The 23,123-nt window shown below is 34.2% G+C and overlaps 1 protein-coding gene across 1 annotated transcript in view; it reads right to left on the bottom strand.

Moving 5' to 3' along the window:
- Positions 1 to 23,123, bottom strand: part of LOC149805455 (uncharacterized) — a 270,060-nt gene that overhangs the window by 103,624 nt on the left and 143,313 nt on the right. Inside the window, exons 19-24 of the mRNA XM_089934230.1 lie at positions 22,022 to 22,073; positions 21,015 to 21,152; positions 19,853 to 19,935; positions 15,669 to 15,790; positions 9,649 to 9,753; positions 5,566 to 5,619 (exon numbers count right to left, since the gene is read on the bottom strand). Coding sequence (XP_089790356.1) covers positions 5,566 to 5,619; positions 9,649 to 9,753; positions 15,669 to 15,790; positions 19,853 to 19,935; positions 21,015 to 21,152; positions 22,022 to 22,073 — 554 coding nt within the window. The remainder of the gene's footprint in view (positions 1 to 5,565; positions 5,620 to 9,648; positions 9,754 to 15,668; positions 15,791 to 19,852; positions 19,936 to 21,014; positions 21,153 to 22,021; positions 22,074 to 23,123) is intronic.

Raw genomic sequence — 23,123 nt, 5'->3', positions numbered from 1 at the left:
AATTTGAAACATAAAGCAGACTAACTTTTAAGGAGATTAACAGAAAAAAAAGTTATCAACAACCTACTGACTGAAAAGAATTTCCTGGGATCCAAGACAAAACTGTTTGTTTTTTTTTGTTGTAAGGAATGTTGGAGCAATTTCTGATATTATTCTTGAGTGATATGTGGATATGTATGATTTGGATTTGTAACACAGCTTTAACAATTTTCCAGTTATATCGCTATGATTTCAACAATGTGGCAATTTATAGTGATGTTTAGCACTGGGGCATCATCTTGCAGACATGTAGCATGATGTCCTACCCAGTCACATTATCCTGTCATCAGGCAAACCAATCCTAACACTAACCTCTTAATGCTGAGCGCCAAGCAAGGCAGCTGCATGTGCCATTTTTATCAGTCTTTGGCATAACTAGGCCAGTTTCAAACCTGCATCCTCCTGCATCTGAGGCAGATGCTCTAACCACTTAGGCCACCAGAAAGGCCTCTATCGTGATAAAAAGATCTGGAAATTGGCCACTGCTGTGTTCATACTAGATGTCAGAAAATTATCATTTTCATTTAAGAAAAACCAGACATCATTAGAAATCTTGGTAAAAATACTACATCAATATGACTACCCACACAGGAGAAGTAGTGACAAGATTTTCAAAATGACAATCGTGGTGGCAGCCATATTGGATGCAAGAATTGGCACAATTTTAATACAGGACCAAACAGATACACATTTTTAGGACAAGCAGAAAAACATTTTCAAAATAATTGCCATGGATGCCATAGTGGCTATCAGGTCATCACCTGTTTCCCTTAGAACCAATTAGATAGCATAAGAAGTTTTTTTTTGTAGAAAACCTCTTCTTGATAAGTACTTCCATCTAGAAGGAGTAAGAATCAATAACGTTTCAGGATGGCCATAATGGTGACCATACTGGATGTTACATCTGCATCATTTTCCTTTAGGATCAACTACACATTATAATAAGTCTTTTGGTAAAAGCCCCACACTGATATGATCATCAACCAAGAAGGAATGGCAATAAAAAGATTGGAAGCATCAACTAGACATAATGAATCATTGCTATGGTTTTTCTTTTAGAAGGAGAAGCAATAACATAATTTTCAAAATGGCGACCAAGTTTTTCATTTAGAACCAACAAGATATAATAAGTCTTCTGGTGAGTGTGTGTGACTTGGATTTTTAATGTAGCCTTAAATAAATTTCAGTCATTCGCCATGATGTCACCAGCTCTTGTAGTTCAACTTAGTCCACTTGGGTAGCCATCTTGGATTTCCTAATATATAATATCCTTTGTTTTGAATAGGTTTCCAAGATTCTCTTGAATAACTGATAATGCGCACATTAAATTTCACTTACAATAAATTAATATTTTCATAAATCATATTAGCTTATTCTACATCAGTTATTACACCAAATCCCTTAAATGTTGAGCTGTAACTCTAGTTAAAGATATAGTGCCTGATGTTAAATTGTTTAACCCCCCACCACCAAACTATTAATTATTGAAACTGAATATTAGAGACATGGAAGATACTATTATACCTTTACTCATTGAAAGTTGGAATGAATACACCAACACTGATGATGATATTATTATCATTGTTATTAATATTATTATTATTATTAATATTATTATTATTATTTTCATTTAGGACCATCCTGACATAATAACAAGTATTTCGTTGAAACCTCATGTTCATATGACCATCCCTTCAGGGTAAGTAGCAGCACCCTAACAGATGTATTTATTCTATTTACATTTTATTTGCTGGTATCTACAGAGGGTTTAATCTTTCAAAAGGCTTATCTAACTTATCCATGGGCTGTTAATACCTAATCTGAAAATATATGCATATAGATGCAAAAACTCCAAACCCAGTCCTTGGACACAAGTCCTTCCAAGTCCAAATACAGTCCTTGGGCAGTGAATGGTTACTTTTCCACACAAGGAAGCATTTAGTGTATATTCATTCCAAAAAGGAATGAGTGTTCATTTATTTTCACAACTTGACACTATTAGTTGTATGAAAAATGGTTCATAAACTTAATCAAACATATAATTTGATGGGAGTGGTTAGAAAATCTACTGATCAGGATGTTCCTTGAATAAACAAATAATGTTTATGGCATGTGAACTGAACCGACTATATATCATAATTGGAGTTAGGATAAAAAAATTTCAAAAAACATTTTGAAGTTGTTTATGTCTCAATGTGCAATACTTACAAGAAGGTCATAGGAATAAGGTTAGATCATTTAAATATTATTGATCCATGTAGAAAGAATTAACCTTTTAACATCAAGCTCACATAGAAATGATAACAATAATTGCATGAATCACTGACAGAAGTCACGGGTAATACAAAGAATACAGCCTGAATATGGGTAATACAAAGAATACAGCCTAAATGTGTCATGGGTAATGCAAAGAATACAGCCTAAATGTGTCATGTGTAATACAAAGAATACAGCCTAAATGTGTCACGGGTAATACAAAGAATACAGCCTAAATATGTGTAATACAAAGAATAAAACCTAAATGTGTCATGTGTAATACAAAGAATACAGTCTAAATGTGTCACTAGTAATACAAAGTATACAGCCTAAATGTGTAATGGGTAATGCAAAGAATACAGCCTAAATGTGTTACCTGTAATACAAAGAATACAGCCTAAATGTGACAAATGATGTTCAGCAGAACTGTTGTTGACAAAAATGAGCATGACATTTCATCCCTTTATCTCTTACAGATTCAGAATTGAATAGGAAATAGGACTCTTTTTAGGTTTATAAACTATCCCTGTCTAGGACAGGGACAGTTTATAAACCCCAGAAGGGCCCTATTTTAGAATTATGTAGGGCTTTAAATTTCTGCAATTCTGTCCACAAATCACACCCAAACTGATCCAACTATTTTAGAATTATATGTATGTAGGGCTCTAAATTTTTGCAATTTTGTCCACAAATTGTACCCAAACTGAACAAACCTCCATGAAATGGGGTATCTTATGGTGAAAGTAGGTGATAAAGAACTCAAGATATCATGCAACAAGTTTTCTTTTCAAAGTCACTGTTACCTTGAATCTGAAAACATTTTTCTTTCTTACAGCCCAATTGTGACCTTGACCTTTAACATTTTGAACCTGAAATTGATATGTTTCTTCCTTGTCCCAAATACAAGCTACTTACAAAGTCTTGTAATGGTTGATGCTGAAAATGAGAGTTATTGTGTGAAAATAAATAGGGAACCAATGGGCAGATGGACAACATCATAATATGGTCCATTCATGTAACAATTGGCAATTATACTGAACAGTTCAAAAACTTGATTGCCCACATCCCCATTCTTTTAAGCCTTAAAACTTGCCATCATCAGTGAGTACTGCTAACTGCTCTTCAAAACACCTCTTTTTAACTAAATTCACACTCCTAATAGCTATGTTTATCTTATACACATTGTTCATAATATCAAGCTTCACTCATTGTATGCTAAATGCAGGACTCTCTAGGAAAAAGGGAAATAACTCCAAGACCAAAGACTGATGGTACCATTGATTATCTTCCCTGAACTGTTACGTGTTATGTTCTTTCAAGTACAGTTACATGTATTTCTTCTTGATTTTTTATATACTGGTCTTTCCACATTGATTAAGAGGTCTCTTGTATGCTCTTTCACAAGAGATAACAAAACCATGTTAACATATCACATTTAGTACACTGTACCCTTTTCATTTAACTCGAGTTTAGATACTAGCCTTAACCTACAACAACAAGAACACAGTCACATACCACAACTTAGCTATGTTTGAGTGGCTGTATACATACTTGTAAAGAATCAGATGTACTGTAAGTAGATCTTTTCTAAACAAGTACTGACAAAACTCTTAATTGGCATCTCAACTTTATCCAATACAAATCCTCATCATTTACAAACTGGGCCAACTGTCTACTGGTTTTGTCTGAAAAATGTTTACAAATTGGGTAAACTTGCAATTACAATATTATAATGAGTATCCATAATACCAAAGTTTGCCTTTCATGATGATTTACATTCACAATATACAACAACTTCCTACTTTATTTATCAATTCCTGTGGGTAATCTGAAGAAGATTCTTTTATCTCTAAAAATGTTTTACATTTTTTTTTATCTCCTCATGCAAGCTCCTACGTGAAATGAGTAATGTAAATCATGAACAGTGTAATTAGGACACATCAGAATGTGTTCTTATTCTTATGAAAACAAATACAACAGAATTTAAGCTTCTAATGTTAACAAAATGCCCATGGTTGAGAATTACTACAGTATACACTTACTTATGAGCCTAACTACAAATTGCAAAGACCCTGATCTGCTGGCATATAATGTGCCAATGGATTTGTATCTGTACAGTAAGAGTAATCAGTAGAACAAACAACACAGTTCATAATGTGCTAGCATATTATGTGATGGCAGTTCAGGATAGATGTGATTAGCAGTTGGACTCAACTATATGTGAGTATATATGGTATTTACACTCATATTTCAATAAATAGATGATATGTAATTAGTTTGAAATTGATATAGGCGGAAACTCAAAAAGAAATGTGTGTTGACCAGAGATACAATATTAAGTAGAAACCCAAATTGTAATAATGAATCTTTTGATGACGTTGTTATCTTGTCCCAACCTGTTGAAGGGCACAAATTAATTATGTTGTAGTCAGATATATACCTGATTATTTCTCACACAAAAGGCCCAAGTGGGCCTGACATCATTTGTTTGTCTCACAGAGATCTACAAGTCAGTGCATGGATGCATGTGTCCAGGTGGTAGAGAGTGATACAGTGATACAGCTGTAAGCTGGTCTGGAGTTATTTGAACAACTGTTGAAGACCTGGTTACCAGAAAGCTGTCCTACAAATTGGTTGAAACTGGTCTATCAGTTTTGGAGAAGGTGACATATAGCCGGTTTTTATGCAAACATGGCAGGCAATAGTCAAGACATAACAAACACATAACCATACCAAAAGCTAACTTAAGTCTGAAAACCAGATAAGCTACAACACAAAAAAGTACTGATATACATGTGACCATTTTTATATTCAAGCATGCATGGATTTGTGAATAAACAAGATATAGGAAATGCCCAAGAATGTGTGTGTGTGTGTGTGATTTGGATTTTTAATGTAGCTTTAACAATGTTTCAGTCATAGCGCTATGATGTCTGCAGTGTGACAGTTTATAGTGATGTCTAGCACTGGGGCATCATGCCGCAGACATGTAGCATGATGTCCGACCCAGTCACATTATTCTGACACCAGGCCAACCGGTCCTAACACTAACCTCTTAATGCTGAGTGCCAAGTGAGGCAGGTTTTAGTACCATTTTTAAAAGTCTTTGGTATGACTCGGCCGGGGATCTAACCCACGACCTCCCGCATCCTAGGCAGAAGCTCTGACCACTAGGCCACTGGAGCGGTTCGCCCAAGAACGAATCAAACAAAACATCACAATCAAATGGCATGCCACATCTACCTCTACAAAATTTTACTACTGACTTACCTGGCATCTTCAATTCTTTCTTGTTCTGTTTGGTATTTCTGCTCAAAGTTCAGGCTAAAAAAGCAAAGTTTTCTTTGTTATAACTGTAAATTACACTATTCAACAGGTACCCATAAATTACACTCTTCTACAGGTACAGGATGTCTTTGTTATAACCATAAATTACACTATTCTACAGGTACCCATAAATTACACTCTTCTACAGGTACAAGATATCTTTGTTATACCCACAAATTACACTATTCTACAGGTACAAGATATTTTTGTTATAACCAAAAATTACACTATTCTACAGGTACAAGATGTCTTTGTTATACCCACAAATTACACTCTTCTACAGGTACAAGATGTCTTTGTTATAACCATAAATTACACTCTTCTACAGGTACAAGATATCTTTGTTATACCCACAAATTACACTATTCTACAGGTACAAGATGTCTTTGTTATAACCATAAATTACACTCTTCTACAGGTACAAGATATCTTTGTTATACCCACAAATTACACTATTCTACAGGTACAAGATGTTTTTGTTATAACCAAAAATTACACTATTCTACAGGTACAAGATGTCTTTGTTATAACCATAAATTACACTATTCTACAGGTACTTAGTCATCTGTATAAGCTAATCCATAACCATTCACAAAATGCACAAGAATTGCAAAAAATACTGTACAATCAATAATTTTAACTATATCATGCATCATATACATTATTGCCTTTCCACACATTTCTTGCTGATTTTGTCTTTCATGTAATCTCCCTTATCTTTACATTAGAAAACCTTCAATCTCATGTCAAAGGGAAAAATACCATAAATATTTATCTTCATTCCAATCACACACTAAAAATTGTTCATCATGGCATCTAACCATGGGTCTTAATTTGGAATTTTCTTCAGAACTATATATATATATATATATATATATATATATATATATATATATATATATATATATATATATATACAAAACCAAGTCTCATTATAAAATAAAACAGCATTAGCGTAATTGTTTTTCTTCCAATTTATAGATATAAGCTTTATTTCTTATACTGACAAGTACATGTATAATTATAATTATTCAAAAATTAAAATAACTATTATTGAGCACAATTAACAATATAATCTCTTAGCTACAAATACAACCACAAAAATTATGAAAGTAAGAAACATTAAGTAAAAACAGTGTTGAACAAATTACACAGGCAAATTAAATGCTAATATCTCAAATGCTGACACAGCCTTTTGCAAGTGCTTTATTAACTTTCATGGTTTTTTGAACTCTAACTTCCTCAAGTTAACTAGACTCTACTAAGCAAGGAATAAAACTGTCAAAGTTACATTCCCATGAAACCAATGAACAAGTTATTTTGAAGCTTGAATTATTTCTGTTAAAATTAAAATTTAATTGACAGTATGAACGATTTTCATTATGAAATAAAGTTAAAGCAAGAAGATAAATGAAGGCAATTAGATTTTAGGCACACCACATAGCAGCTGCAATAAAATCTGTATGTAACACTTATAAAAATATTTATATAAAAAAAACAAAGCAACAAATAACAGGAGAAAAGATAAATGCTGACACCTGCTGGGGTCTCTGTTCTGTATTTTTTGATGAAATACAACTGCAAACAACAATGAGCCAATTCTGGGGATCACTAAATCCAAAGCTTAGGTATGAGACAGAGTTTCCATCTTCAGCCAATCAAAAGCAGCCTTTGAAAAGCAGTCATTTATGGCTGGTTACAGCAAAATCTTAAGCTCAAAAGTCTGATGATTTCCAGGCCAGATCATATATACTTGCTTATAAGACGAGTCCAACTGCAAACTGCACACACCCAAATCTGCTATCCCATCATGTGCTAGCAGATCTGGGACTGTGCAGTTTGTTTGGAGTAATCAGTAGAACAAACAGCATAGACCCTGATCTGCAGGCAGATTATGCTACAGCAGATCAGGATCTTTGTTGGTTGTAATTTGTCTTGATTTATAAGCAAGCATATATGGTATCGGTTTTTATTCATAAAAAGACACGAAATGATTGACTTTAGATAACTTCAGAGTAAAACTAGCTTAACAGTGGTTTGATACCAGTGTATTTTTTTGGAAAAAGTTCATTAACCCAGATTCTCTTGTATATTTATGTTAGTAAGCAAAGTCAAATGTTAATCATAAAAATAAAGCCAAATAACACTGTGCTAAATTGTAAGACAAATTATCTTTCAGTCTAGCACAATTTTACTTTAACAAACAACAACACATCCAAACACAGATGAGTAAACATGGTTTGGTAACATGCAATCACATGTACGCCTGTGTGTGCAAGTGTGTGACTTTCAATGTCATGTACAAAAGTATGACAGAAATATACACAAGAGATTCTTGTATGGTCTGATGATACATATTGCTTTGTAATAATATCAAGTTTTTACATATACAATGCAAACCATACAAAAATCCATTACTAACTTCCATAATGCAAGAAAAAGAGGTATGGTTAGCAATTTGCTGATATCTCAATATATCTTTGCCTCCCCTGCATCCCACACAAATCCCATGATCAAGTTCAATCCACAGTACTAAAAAAACAACCCCAAACCCCAGCACAAAACTCTTCTGAAAATAGTGAAATTACAAATGATTGGCCAAAATGTATATCTACTGATGATGATCATATGTACTTTGTTTCACAGCAAATTCACTGAAAACTGGTAGAGTAGTTGTTTTCACAAACTTTTCTCATATACTGCACCCAATTGTATTACAAAAAGAGTGTTAATTTTTGACAAAAATTTATGACAGCTCAAAGATATGTCAACATGTGAATCTTGTTCAAGGCATAAAAACACTGGGAAACTACTTGCGCTAATGAGATTGCATCATAAACTGCATTAGGTAACAAGAAAAAATGAGCAATAACAAAACTTGTGGAACCAAAGTGATCCTTGATATTCATTGATTACCATAATAGTTACCAAGTTTCATGTCAATCCATCAACAGAGTCACTTGAAAGGCTTAACACTCTAATGTCTGAAAAATATTTCCTGGAATGCAAGATAAGATCAGTTCTCTTTTTTGTGAATGTTGAGTATTAAAAACATCTCCGATATTCTTGAGTGATTTTCAAATTAGTTGCCATAGTGGATGTAACATAAGCACCATTTTCATTAAGGGCAAATGAGACACCTTGGAAGAAGACTTCTGGAGAAAACCTCAAGACAATATTGTCAGTCATGTCACCATCTACACAGGAGGTTCAACAATAAGATTTTGAAGATGGTGCTGTGTTGGCCAAACTGGATGTCAAAGTGGAACCATTTTCATTTAAGACCACCCAGACATTATAACAAATCTTTTACTGGACGTCAAATCAGAACAATTTTCATCTGGGACCAACTAGACCTTGTTACAAATGTATGTGAAAGTTTCATGCAATCTTCCATGTAGTTTAGGAAGCAGCAATGACAAACTTGTGCTAACTGACAGATGCACATTGGATGTTGGACAAAAGACAATGAACAACAAGCCATTCCATAAGCTCTTTCTATCTATATTCCAACACCCCCCCCAAAAAAAAAATCCACTGGACTAGTTGTACTATTGAAATTGTGTAATACAGTGCTACAACCCCCCAAAAAATCTACAGGACTAGTTGTGCTAATGAAATTGTGTAATACAATGCTACAAACCCCCACCACCACAAAAAAAAGAAATCCACAGGACTAGTTGTGCTAATGAAATTGTGTAATATAATGCTATAAGCCAAAATGAGCAATAACTCTAACAAAAATTGCAGGAGCGTAGTGAAGCATTGATATACACTTTTTCAGGTTATAAATATTATATTTATCAAGTTTCATATAAATCCTTCAAAACCAATGTGATTAGCTGTGCTCATAAAGAAACAGGATGGTTAAGCAAAGCTACACTCTGCACTAATCATAAATACACAATTTGCATATTCTAAAGTAATAAGAAAAATGATGTGCTGTGCAAAGGTAAAATTAATTTGATAATGCAGGATGAAAGAAAACAATGACAAGCCACATGCAGTTAGTGACCTACTACTTACCACAAGTCTGGGGCTGCATAGCTAAACACAAGAACCATGATGGTTAGTTCAAAGGAAGATAAACAATGACAGATAAAGGACAGAAAGGAAGATACACAATGACAGCTAGATAAAGAAGGACAGAAAGGAAAATCTTGTAGAAGCATACACATATCCAGTCATACAAGCATTCTGAATATCATAGGCAAAGTCAGATTTACACACATCCAGTCACACATGCATGCTGAATATCATATGCAAAGTCAGATTTACACACATCCAGTCACACATGCATTCTAAATATCATATGCAAAGTCAGGTTTACACACATCCAGTCACACATGCATGCTGAATATCATATGCAAAGTCAGATTTACACACATCCAGTCATACAAGCATGCTGAATATCATATGCAAAGTCAGATTTACACACATCCAGTCATACAAGCATGCTGAACATCATATGCAAAGTCAGATTCACACACATCCAGTCACACATGCATGCTGAATATCATATGCAAAGTCAGATTAAGTTTTTTGTCATCCAAAAATTCAACATACCTCCTGTGACTGATATCCATGGTGATTATAAAATATCATCACATTAAATAAAGCTACATGTACTTAACATTTCTTGAAATATTGTAAATTCAGAATTATTCATGAGGGTGTAAATTACAGTCTGGAAATTAATGGACAATTTCAAGCACAGAACATTTTGTGAGGTCACATTATTTATTGAAATACCTAATTTCAATTTATTTTTTTATAAATTGGGTGGTGGATTTAATTTTGTTGATGTTTGTTAACCATGAAAAAACATTTAATTTCTTCTGTACTATTTCTTGTTTTACAGTAGATACCACTCTTCAAATCAAATTATTCTTTTCTTATGTTATGTGTATAGGCTCGAATAAACAGTGACACTAGAAAGAGTCAAAACAACAAGCTTTGAAAAAACATAATTTATTTATATGGAATATTCTGTAAAAATGAAAAAAACTGAACTTACGGTTTTAAGAATCAAATCTAAAAATAATTCAAGAATAATCCACGAACAAAATTTTTGAGATCCTTATAACAAAATGTTCTACTGATTTCAAGTTCAAATCCCGACAAAGAATCCAAGATGGAAGATGATGACATATGCTGTAATTTGTAGTACTGAAGTCTACAGTTCCTTGTAGAAACAAGAATTATCACTCCGGTTTTGGAAATCTGATTAAATTTGTATAAAAGCTGTCCTTGTTCAACAATTTCACATGAGCACATGTATTTTCCAGGAAAAAGAATTAATCCTTTTGAATCCAAGTAATTTGAAATAACTCCAATCCAAGTATTTTGAAATAAATCCAAACAGCACAACATACAACTTCCAGTGTAAGAAAAAGCCCAACTTCTACTGAGAATATCTATCCAAAACAAAGGTTAAATCGTATTCTAAAAGGCAAAAAGGGGGTCAAGTGATCATGTTCCAGAACCTTGTAGAAATTATGTACTTGTTAAAGATCACTTACACCAAGTGTGGCCCTGATGAAAACCAATCATTTTACTCTAAGAAAAAGAAACAAAATTTTAAAAAATTGTTTACATCTTAAACACGTAGTCCCATCATGACCTTGACAACAACCAATCATTATAAAATAAAATCAGAACTTATTTACGTGGTTGCTACTAATTTTGAATCAAGGTTACGATCTAGATCAACACCTGGTTGTTTACAAAACGAACAGTCAAGGTCAAATTATTTTCTGGAAAAAGTATCATCTCTAGTGAATAAAATTACATTACAATAGCATGTAATGAAAAATATATAAAAATTAAACTGACAAACAATTAAATTGAAATAAATATATATTAAATCAAATATAATTAAATCAAATATACATAGCACTTGGAGTAAATGGTATATCTTAATATATGCCAATTTTTAATACAGCAAACTAGCTTCACAATTTTCATGTTGATTATCAACAAATCAACAAATAAAATTCATGCAAAACACAAATATTGTACATTTTTATAGAACAGGTGAATATGCAATGACTTAAATTAGATTTCACTTTATTACAATATATAATCCTCTCAAAATAAATAATACATGAATGATTTAACAATATATGACTGTAATTTTTGCTTCTAAAAACTGTATGATGTTCTGAATCAATGCTGATGGCACCTTCAACGAACCTCCAAGGAATTACTTTGCTATAATAAACACATACCAAGAATGTTATAGCACAGTAATCTGACCTCATTAAATGACTGTCATAAATGCAAAAAAGTAATATCATTGTGGCCTCTTTTAACCTTAGAGTAGATTGAACCAATGTGAAATAGTCTGTTCAGGTGCCAAAAAGAAATGATTAGAATTGAAATCAATGATGCATGCTAAACAACATCAACAAATGGTGTCATCAGTCACCAAGTATTCAGTGCAAAGTAATTATTTTTAAGAAAAAGTTAAGATGTCAGGATAAGCATTATCAGGAAGACTTGCTCTACAATTTACAAATGCTCTGGTGGATTCAATGGCGAGTTTGGGTGAGCTGATTCAATCCAACCCATTCCCACCTTATTTTACAGCTAAACAAAACAATTTTCAGTGAAATAATTCAAATTATTTGTCCATTTAAAGCTAAATAACTCAAAATCAAACCGCTCCATGAAAGAAAATGTGCCTCATATATGGGATTAGGATAAAGGTGGGGGGGGACTGGCAAGCTGAGCAACAAGGATTAGCAATAACAATATTTTTGAAAGACTGTTGCCATGGCTGCCATGTTGGAGGTCTAATTTGCCCCATTTTCATTTACAACTGCTATAGTGGCCTAGTGGTAAGAGCTTCCGCCTTGGATGCAGGAGGTCGTGGGTTCAATCCCCGGCTGAGTCATACCAAAGACTCATACCAACTTGGCGCTCAGCATTATGAAGTTAATGTTAGGACTGGTCAGCCTGGTATAAGGATAATGTGACTGGGTGGGACATCATGCTACATGTCTGCGTCATGATGTTCCAGTGCTAGACATCACTATAAACTGCCACGCTTCAGACATCGTAGCAATATGACTGAAAAATTGTTAAAGCTACGTTAAAAATCCAAATCTCACACACACACACACACTCATTTAGGACCAATTATATATCAAAAGGCTGTTAGTGAAAAACCCTCATCATTAGGATTATTTGTTCAGGAGTTGTAGTGAAAACATGATTTTCAATATTTCCATGATCATGTTCATACTGGAAGCACAATCTGCACCATTTTCAATTAGAACCAACTAGCCAACTAGACATCAAACTGAGTCTTTTATTGAAAACCTCATGTCGATTTGACCATGAATTCTGGAGAAGTAGCAGTAACAACATTTTCAAGATAGCCAACATGGAAGTCATGTTGGACATCAGATCAGCACCATTTTCATTATGGGGTTAACTAGATTTCACAAGGGTCTTTTAGTGAAAACCCCTTGTCAAATATGACTATGCATTCAAGAGAAGTAGTGGAAACACAATTTTCAAGATGGCCACCACAGTGGCCATATTGGATGTCAAATCACACCGTTTTCATTTAGGACCAAGTAGAGCTCACGATGAAAGTGTATGCTAAGTTTCTTATCTTTCTATAGGCAGTTTAGTCGTAGCAATAACATAGAACTGTCATGGGGCAATGCATGACAGATACAGGCCAAACGTATAAGATCTGGTTTTTGACTAGCAGAGCTAAAAACTGACAAATATGAGCTAAGAATATCTGGCAACTTACTTAAAGAAAAGATTAATGGCAAATACCAGGATCCTACTGAACACACTACTGTCTTGCTTTGTTGGACCTCAGCCTACATTCTTTGTTAGTTACTATGAAGAGAGTTAACTTGTGAATTTACACAAAATGTTCAACGTTGTCTTACATAAAAACTAAAACAATAAGCCAACATTGTTACCACTGCAAACTAAATAATCTTCACAGTTTCATATTTTTCTCTATGAAAACAAATTATTTACTTGAGATGTTTATCCATCTGACCTAGACTTCGCATGCGCATGGGTACTGAGTTTGTTGTACTCATGGTCATCACATGATCTCAATTGTTGATGCAAAGATATATCATCCTGACCTTTTGCTGAACTGAATGGAATAAGAATAATTGTGACTGCATGACAAATTAAATTTAGAAAGCCCTATCAAACATCATTTTACTGTTGGGGTCAGGGCAACCTGGTCCAAATACCACTATCACAGGTAAGTCACCTGTGGTCGTTATAGTGTGTTTAGGACCAAGAATGATCCTATAAATCCAAGTCAAAGAAACCATGCTGTCAGGCCTTGTTTAACTGCAGTGAATGTTGTTAGCCCTGTTTGACTGCAATAAGTCATGTTAGGCTCTGTTTAACTGCAATGAATGCTGTAGGGCCCTGTTTGACTGCAATGAATGCTGTTAGGCTCTGTTTAACTGCAATGAATGCTGTAGGGCCCTGTTTAACTGCAATGAATGCTGTAGGGCCCTGTTTGACTGCAATGAATGCTGTTAGGCCCTGTTTAACTGCAATAAATGCTGTTAAGCCCTGTTTGACTGCAATGAATGCTGTTAGGCCCTGTTTGACTACAATGAATACTGTTAGGCCCTGTTTGATTGCAATGAATGCTGTCAGGCCCTGTTTGACTGCATTGGATGCTGTTAGGCCCTGTTTGACTTCAATGAATGTTGTTAGGCCCTGTTTGACTGCAATGAATTCTGTTGGGCATTTTTTAACTGCAATGAGTACTGTTAGGCCCTGTTTGACTGCACTGGATGCTGTTAGGCCCTGTTTGACTGCAATGAATGCTGTTAGGCCCTGTTTGTAATGAATGCTGTTGGCCTGTTTGACTACAATGAATGCTGTTGGGCCTTTTTAACTGCAATGAGTACTGTTAGGCCCTGTTTGACTGCAATGAATACTGTTAAGCTCTGTTTGAGTGCAATTAATTCTGTTAGGTCCTGACTGAATGCAAAGAATGATGTGAGGTCGTGATTGAATGCAATGAATACAGTTAGGTCCTGTTTAACTGCAGAATGCTGTCGGGCCCTGATTCAATGCAATGAATACTGTTAGGCCCTGTTTAACTGCAATGAATGCTGTTAGGTCCTGATTGAATGCAATGAATGCTGTTAGGCCTGATTGAATGCAATGAATACTGAGAGGCCCTGTTTAACTACAATGAATGCTGTTAGGCCCTGTTTGCAATGAATGCTGTTGGACCCTGTTTGACTCAATGAATGCTGTTAGGCCCTGTTTAACTGCAATGAATACTGTCAGGCCCTGTTTGACTGTAACGAATACTGTTAAGCCCTGTTTGACTGCAATGAATGCTGTTAGGCCCTGATTGAATGCAATGAATATGTTAGGCCCTGACTGAATGCAGTAAATACTTCTAGGCTCTGTTTGACTGTGATGAGCCCTGTTTGATTGTAATGAATGATGTTAGGCCCTGATTCAATGCAATCAATGTTGATGGGCCCTGTTTGACTGCAATGAATGTTGTTAGGTCCTGACTGAACGTGATGAATGTTGTTAGGCCCTGATTGAATGAAATGAATTTTGTTAGGCCCTGTTTGACTGCAATGAAACTACTTTAGATTCTTGAAAGAGATATTTAAATCTGTCTAGTTGCAACAGAATGGTGAAACCAACAATTAACAATTGAATGAAATGAATTTTGTTAGGCCCTGTTTGACTGCAATGAAACTACTTTAGATTCTTGAAAGAGATATTTAAATCTGTCTAGTTGCAACAGAATGGTGGAACCAACAATTAACATTCTTCTCAGTATCATCTGGATGGAAAAAATATGATGATCAAAATGGTATTATACCCATGACTCTTGTATTGCCATTTCACCTAACCATATACCAACTGCTGTAACAATGGTCCCCATCTTTTAAGACCAGCCTTTCTGCAATGAAAATGTGGCCTTATTAATTTGAATACCTCCTTTATGACAATGACAGTCACATTTCTTTTGCTTCTGCTAACAATATAAATTTGGCTTGGGTACTTACTTGGGGTAAAACTTCATCATCTGAGAGTGAGGGCTGAGGTAAGTTCTGCCAGAGTCATCTCCCCCTATTGAACTAAAGCTACTTGTCCGTGATAATGCATCTAATGCTAAACTGCCCTGACTCTAAAAAAGAAAAAGTGTGTGATTTTAAAGAAAAAATACAAATCTTGTTTAATTTCTCTACCATGCAAAAGGGGTACAGTAATTATCAGTTACTGCCTCTGTATGGGAAAATATGAGTTTTTTCTGAGTAATACTGCATGACCTTGGGAGTACAGTATTAGTCTGATAAAATGAGTTAATATTTTCCCATACAAATGCAGTAACCTTTCATTGTATACTTATTTTGTTTTCATACCTATGGCTTATTAATAAAGGAATACACTACCAGAAACAAAGTAATTAAATTTATGCTGTATTTCAAATTAAACACACAACCATAGATTCATCAATACACAGCAACAATATTAATGTGCACATAGCACTGTCTATTGACCTTTGAAATTTGTAGAGTGCTCGACATTATTTCTTTTTTTAAAATTCTTGTTGTGGTCTACTTAAAATTGAAATTCAGTGTTATAATTTGAATGAATGCACATTGAAAAATCTTTACCAGTTGGTTGGAATGGATGGATTTTGTTTTCCTATTTATACAACTCAATTCTGCTTTTCTACTTATGATGAACTTGATTTATTGGGTCAATTTTAGTCCGTAAAGAGAATGTGTTTTCAGTTGGAAATGTAGTCGAATTTATACTACAATTTAGGTGTGTCTCAGATTTTCCTTGACATTGGTCATGTCATTTAGATTTGAAGAACTAAGAAAGTATATTCTGAGAAAATTCAAGATGCATATAAGTATATTTATTACCATTCTTATTACCAGCTAAGACATGTTTATGCCCTGTCACTTGCATGCTTGCTGTTGGAGGGACCCCAGCTATGACCTGTACCATACAGTGTATGTCTTTATTGTTAGCCTAACATTGTACAGAATTTGTTAAATGGGGGAAAATTGCAAAGCAGCTGTTGTGTGACATTCCATTTAGCCAGCAGAAATAATACTTTTTCATTGTCTTGGCTTACTAGCTCTGAGGCTCTTAGTTTTCTACCAAAACCTTCAGTTGCATTTTACTGACTTGCAAAATGGTATGTCTCTGATAGATATCCTTGTTTAGTTCATTCACAAACAAATCTAATCAACCAAAATCTAAAGCATCTACTACATGAGTATACATGGTTTGTCTATAAAGTAGTTCCTAATACACTATACCATTTTTAGGCACATATGTTGTGCATTATGAAGCCATGTAGTATTGAAAACTACTTTAAAATTCTGACAATGTAAAGTTAATGCAGAAAAAAATAGGCATACAGTAATGTGGTTCTTACTATTCCTGATGGGATGGGCAAATATATCTGTCATTCCTCCTTATTTCCTTACTCTTTACAACAAAATATTAAATGGCTCCACTGTCTGCATTTGTCAAACGTACAAATGCACCCACATTTGTGGAATCTAAAAGAAATGCAATTTTTTGGTTCCTTTGGTTGATATAGACACAGAAAATACGATCTTCAAAATGGAAATAGGGTAATGCTACTGCATGGATTTGGTTGATATGCCTTATAGACAGAAAATACAATCTTCAAAATGGAAATAGGGTAATGCTACTGCATGGATTTGGTTGATATGCCTTATAGACACAGAAAATACAATCTTCAAAATGGAAATAGGGTAATGTTACTGCATGGATTTGCAGATTGGGATTAGCAATGTAACCTTGATAACACATGCCCTGATAACTGATGAACCTGCTGATAATGCTGGGTCAGGCATGGAAGCCATTTTTTCCCCAGAAAATACCAGATGAATTGGCCCCTATTTGTTGAACCTGAAGAAATCACAATAAAAACTAGTAAATGAAATTTTAATATACTATTCATTTTATCTTCAAAAATGGTGTTAGGGCCCTGAAATCTGATTCAGCATGATGAAATTCACAACTTTAACTAAGAAGTCATATTTTATTAAATTTCATATATATATATATATATATATATATATATATATATATATATATATATATATATATATATATATATATATATACATACATACATACATACATACATACATACATACATATATATATATATATATATATATATATATATATATATATATATATATATATATGAGAAAACCAGTACACTGTACTTGATATTTTCATCTGTGTAAAAATTTCATTAATGCTTACTGGCGGCAGCACTTTTAAAAAACAATACCATTTAAATAAGTTTTGTTTTAGTTTGATTTTTTAATTCAGTTTCAGCATAATCATCATAAATGCTACGTGCCTTCTTGTATTCAAATGTGAAATGAATCAATCTGAAATCACAGCTATGTCCATGACAGCTTCTGAGACTCTGATTAAGTGCCGACTGCACTTTGATCTTCGATCTGCAGATGTGTTGTATTGTAACAATAAATTGAAAGCAGACCTGCTTTGTATTATCATGTCAATTAAATCTTTCGAATCAAATCCAATAAAGGGCTGGAATAATAAAAACAAAATAAGTTAAGAGGCATGCCAATCCAAAATGCATATGAGCTAACAGTTACAATACTGAATCAGTGAACTCATTTCAATTGAACAATTACACATTATTATAAACATAATTGAAGTATCTAACATTAATCAGTGGTTTGCGCTAATTATTCACAAAAGTAATCAATGATAGCAAAAGAAGCAAGTAAAAAATCTAAAAAATTTAACAAGTATTAAACCATTTAACAGCACATGCCCACACAAAAACCTGTTCTCACTGTTGATGTCCAGCTGAGATGATGTCTCTTTCTCTCTTTCTTATTTTCAGCGGTCCTTGTTGTGCATCGAGAGGTTAGAGGTGTAGTGTTACTAATGCATCAGGGGGCCCTGAGTGGCCACGTGGTCTAAAGTGCTCACCGTTATGGATCACTGCCATCTCACCTCTGTCTGCATGGGTTTGAGTCTCAGGTTTGGCCAACGTGGGTATGTGAGAAAGCTTGCCAGTAGCTTCTCGTGGGTTGGTGGTTCTTTCCGTGGTTTTCCCAAGTTCTTCCTCCACCATTTATACTGGCTGCCATGTAAAAGCCTATCTTGTGCTGAAAAATGGCATTAAATCCTACAACAACAACAACAACAACAACAACAACTAATGCATCAGATTTTGGAGATCAGAAAATCAGTGTTACCTTGGAAACATGGTAATGTTACTACATGGATTTGGGAATTAATAATTCAGTATCACTATTAGCACATTCAAAAGTACAACATGCATTGACTTTAGAGTTTCTTTTACATATCCCCTTTTTAAACTTAATATTATGTGTACAGAAGTCTATAATTCCTGTGCAAAGGATAATCAATATATCCTTTTTGTTTGATTCTGGGAGCAGCTAAATGATGTCTGCAGTATACTTGTGTAGGTAACAATGGATTCACTTTAAACACAAGAGACTCAAAAGGAATTTATCACTTTGCTTGTGTCCCAAATTCAAATGAATCAGCAGCCCAGACAGCAGCAAAAATTCAATTAATACAAAAGCTTAAAAAAATCACACTTAAATTTTTTTGAAGGTGCAAAAGTTTATCTTGACCAAAAAAGCTCAAATCAACTAATTTGCTGCATTTGTTTTCCAGTCTGTATTTAGGGGCTGTTCTCAAGTGTCATTTTTAATTCCCAAAAATTGATGGTAATATGGGTACTGTGTATACTTGCTTATAAGTCAAGGCAAACTGCAAACAATAAAAATCCTGATTTGCCATTGCATAATGTGCATGCAAGCTAGGTAAATATTTTGTTCTACTGACTACTTCAAACAAACTGCACAGATCCAGATCTGCTGGCACATTATGCAATAGCAGATCTGGGTCTGTTCAATTTGCAGTTGGTCTCGACTTATATGAGAGTATATATGGTACACAAATTTTGAAATTCAGAGTACATAGGACATCTTTTCAGCAGAGTTATTATATTTGTATGGTAAGTGTAAAAAGTTATCTTAGTTAGCATTTCTTTTTGTTCATAGTTTCATTTCCATAGTATGATTCATGGCAACCTAAAAAAATTACTGTTTATGGGTGACTGCATAATATAGGTAACCTGCAAGGCAGGTTTAACTTTGGTTGAAAGTCTTACCTGTCTGTGTTCCCTGAGTTTTGCTGCCTCTGATGGATTATTAAACCGGAAAATATGGGTCCCACCTAGGACAATTATATCGCCTGAAATGAAAAATAAAAAGACTTTAAAAGTTTTTTTTAAAAATATAATGCATAGGATGACTTTACATGAATAGTACATTATGCATACAATGTGTAAAAGATGCTTAACTCTGTGTACAATATGCTGGTTATGCAAGAAAAGGTCAAACATTAAAACCTGACATCCATATAATGTTCAAATGCCTATAAAGGCATTTATTAACTCCATTCTTTAAGTTTACTTTATATTCCACCTATGTACAAAGGACACTGGTTCACAATAGACAAAATTTGGTCCCCCAAGTGTCTGTTTAAGACAGGTTTCTCTGTGGATAGGATTAGAGATAAAAACCAGAAAGAAAAAATGGCAGATTTGAAAAATATGAAAGACAGATGAAAGCAATTTTCTGAACACTGTTTGTCTTGATCCTATTTCTATCAAGTTCATTCTGGATAACAATTGTAACATTAATTACCATACATACTGGAAAAATGGGAAATGAACGGACATAAAGAGTCATCTTTGCCAGCCAAAGTTCGGATATGTTAACCCTATCTATACCTTAGTGGATCGAACAGATATTTTAGTGCTTTGTCCAAAGACATCAGATTTCATGAGTTGCCTCCCTTAATATGTAATGCCAACTAACCAAATAGCATGTGACAGTGGTGCATTGTACCTCAGCCGAAAATGGATGAGGCAATTTAAAGTTTAACATCGAAAGCATGTTTGCATAACAGAGAAATAAACATGGACCAGCAGTGGAAAATTGCTTAAATGAATCCATTCAAGCTGTGTGCTTCCCTTGTCTCGATTCTGTAGGAACAGTGCTCAAATCTGAACAACTTTATTTTGATTGGATGCAGCTTGCCACTGCATCCAGTGAAATACACAGACCTGAAGCACTGAAATATCTAATCAATCTGCCAAGGTGTAGGTAGGATTAACATATTGGAACCTTGACTAGTGAAGATAGGACAGAGTAAGAGAGATAATAACTGTCATAAAGCAACAAGCTAGAACAAAGAGAGAGGATCATAGGGGTAACAAGACAAACAGGAATATGGGTAGTAAATTATGGGGTGATATTTTCCCCTACCTTGGGTGAGTTTGGTGGGTTTTTGCACTTCGACACCCTGGACAGTACAGTGAGCACCAGCTAGCGGATAAAGAGTGACTGTGCCATCTCTATGCTCAATTATACAGTGTTCATTCAATATGTTATGTCCTGTCAAAACTAGAAAAGAAAATTAGATAATGTGATCTATATGTAAGAATAAATACAAATGTGTGCAATTTTCCACTTAGAAGACTTAGTACATAACAGAATTTTAACAAGATTTCAACATAATTTCCCAAAAAAGAAAAATTATTAATGTGTATCTTTACTCCCATTAAGATTATACCATGCTCAGATAGAAGAATAGTTGCTTTCATGACTGTGTGACCCTAGTCCAAAAACTTATTAAATATTCCAAGATACCTAAAATCAACTTCAATTATCTACAAAATGCAAAAGACCAGAAGTAAAGCTCTTTAAACATGGGCCTTTTATTTCCCTCTAAAAGAAGTCAGAGATTTTGTTTATCTTCAGAGAGTGACTGACAGTACGAAAAAAAGATGTTTGACTATTTGCTACAAAATCTCTGACAATTTTAGAGTTTGTCCCAATAAAACAGAAAACAAATGTATACATAACTGGAACAATGAGAATAATGATAATTCCAAACAATAAAATATCAGAATTCATAAAGGATCTCAAATATTATATATGAAACTTGTGAAGAAGAAGAAAAAAAATATCCCATAAGCTGCTTGCTGAGATGCCAACCCATGTAGATGCTAAAAAGGAATCCAAGCATTACATTTCTGGAGGGAAATGATGTAACCAGTCTGGAATGGACAGTATGTTGGTTACAGTTTAGAAACAAACTTCTTTGTATAACATGTCTTCCTACAGGTCTATACAAAATTGGGGTTTGATGAGAGTAAATACTACGACCATTCTACAAATACCAGAACCTTGAATTTCTTCAACATTTATATGATATTATATATAGGAATGATGTAATGTTATGACAAAATCTATCCTTGAATTTTTCTTACCTATATCTGGCTCTTTGTCTGACTCTTCATTTCCTATCACAGTCTTGCCCTCCTCGAATAATGAAAAAGATTCATTTATACTAGTCTGTTTACTGCCTCTAATGTGGAAATATATAATATGTATTGCGGTGCAGAGATATGAATCTGGCACACGTTAAATTCAAACCTTGTGCAAAATTTCTGTGTGATAATCAATAAACACGATTAATACAACCATCTATCACCTTTCTAAATACTTGCTATCCATCAATTTGAATAAACATGCAGCTTTTCAGTGTCAAAACTATCTACAGATGTCATGCTAAATGAAGAAAGCAAAAAATGGATATAGAATGTAAATATTAAATCTAGAAATCCAAACAGATTTATCTGCCCTTTAAGTATCAAAATAATACAAAATTATATAACATTTAGTTCTCAATCTGCATTGAGTGTATTGTAATGTAGGGTTGGCTGTACCACATTACCTTTTTTTTTCGCTGTATTGTTTGCATTGTGATAGTGGGGTGGTAGTGTCAATACCATATGCAATTTTCATGCTTTATCAAGTGCATGGTCATACTGGGCTGGCAATACCATACACTGCTTTCATGCTGTATCACATGTATTGGCATCCTGGGCTGGCATTATCATACACAGTTTTCATACTGTATCATGTGTATTGTCATACTGGGCTGTCACTACTTTGTGCTGTTTTCATGCTGTATCATGTGTATTGTCATATTGGGCTGGCAATACTGTACACTATTTTCATGTTGTACTATGCATATTGTCATACTGGACTGAAACTATCATACACTGTTTTCATATGCTGTATCACTTATATTTTCATACTGGTTGGCAATACTGTACACTGTTTTCATTCTGTATCATATGTCTTGTCATATCAGAGTGGAAAACCATACACTGTTTTGCATTAAGGTATATTTACAGTGTATTGCTGTATCATTACAAATTTTATAAATGCTAGGGTCATATGGTTGTTGCAAATATTACTGACAATAGAAACAAAATGCATCTGACACAGTAAGCTGATAGCAGTAGACTGTGAAATTCCTTAATAAGTTTTAGCAACATGACCCAAGTGTATGCTCCTAGTGCA

The sequence above is a fragment of the Sinohyriopsis cumingii genome, chromosome 2 (genome assembly GCF_028554795.1).
Source record: "Sinohyriopsis cumingii isolate HCF-2022 chromosome 2, ASM2855479v2, whole genome shotgun sequence".
NCBI lineage: Eukaryota > Metazoa > Mollusca > Bivalvia > Unionida > Unionidae > Sinohyriopsis > Sinohyriopsis cumingii.
This window is presented reverse-complemented; position numbering and strand designations above follow the sequence as displayed.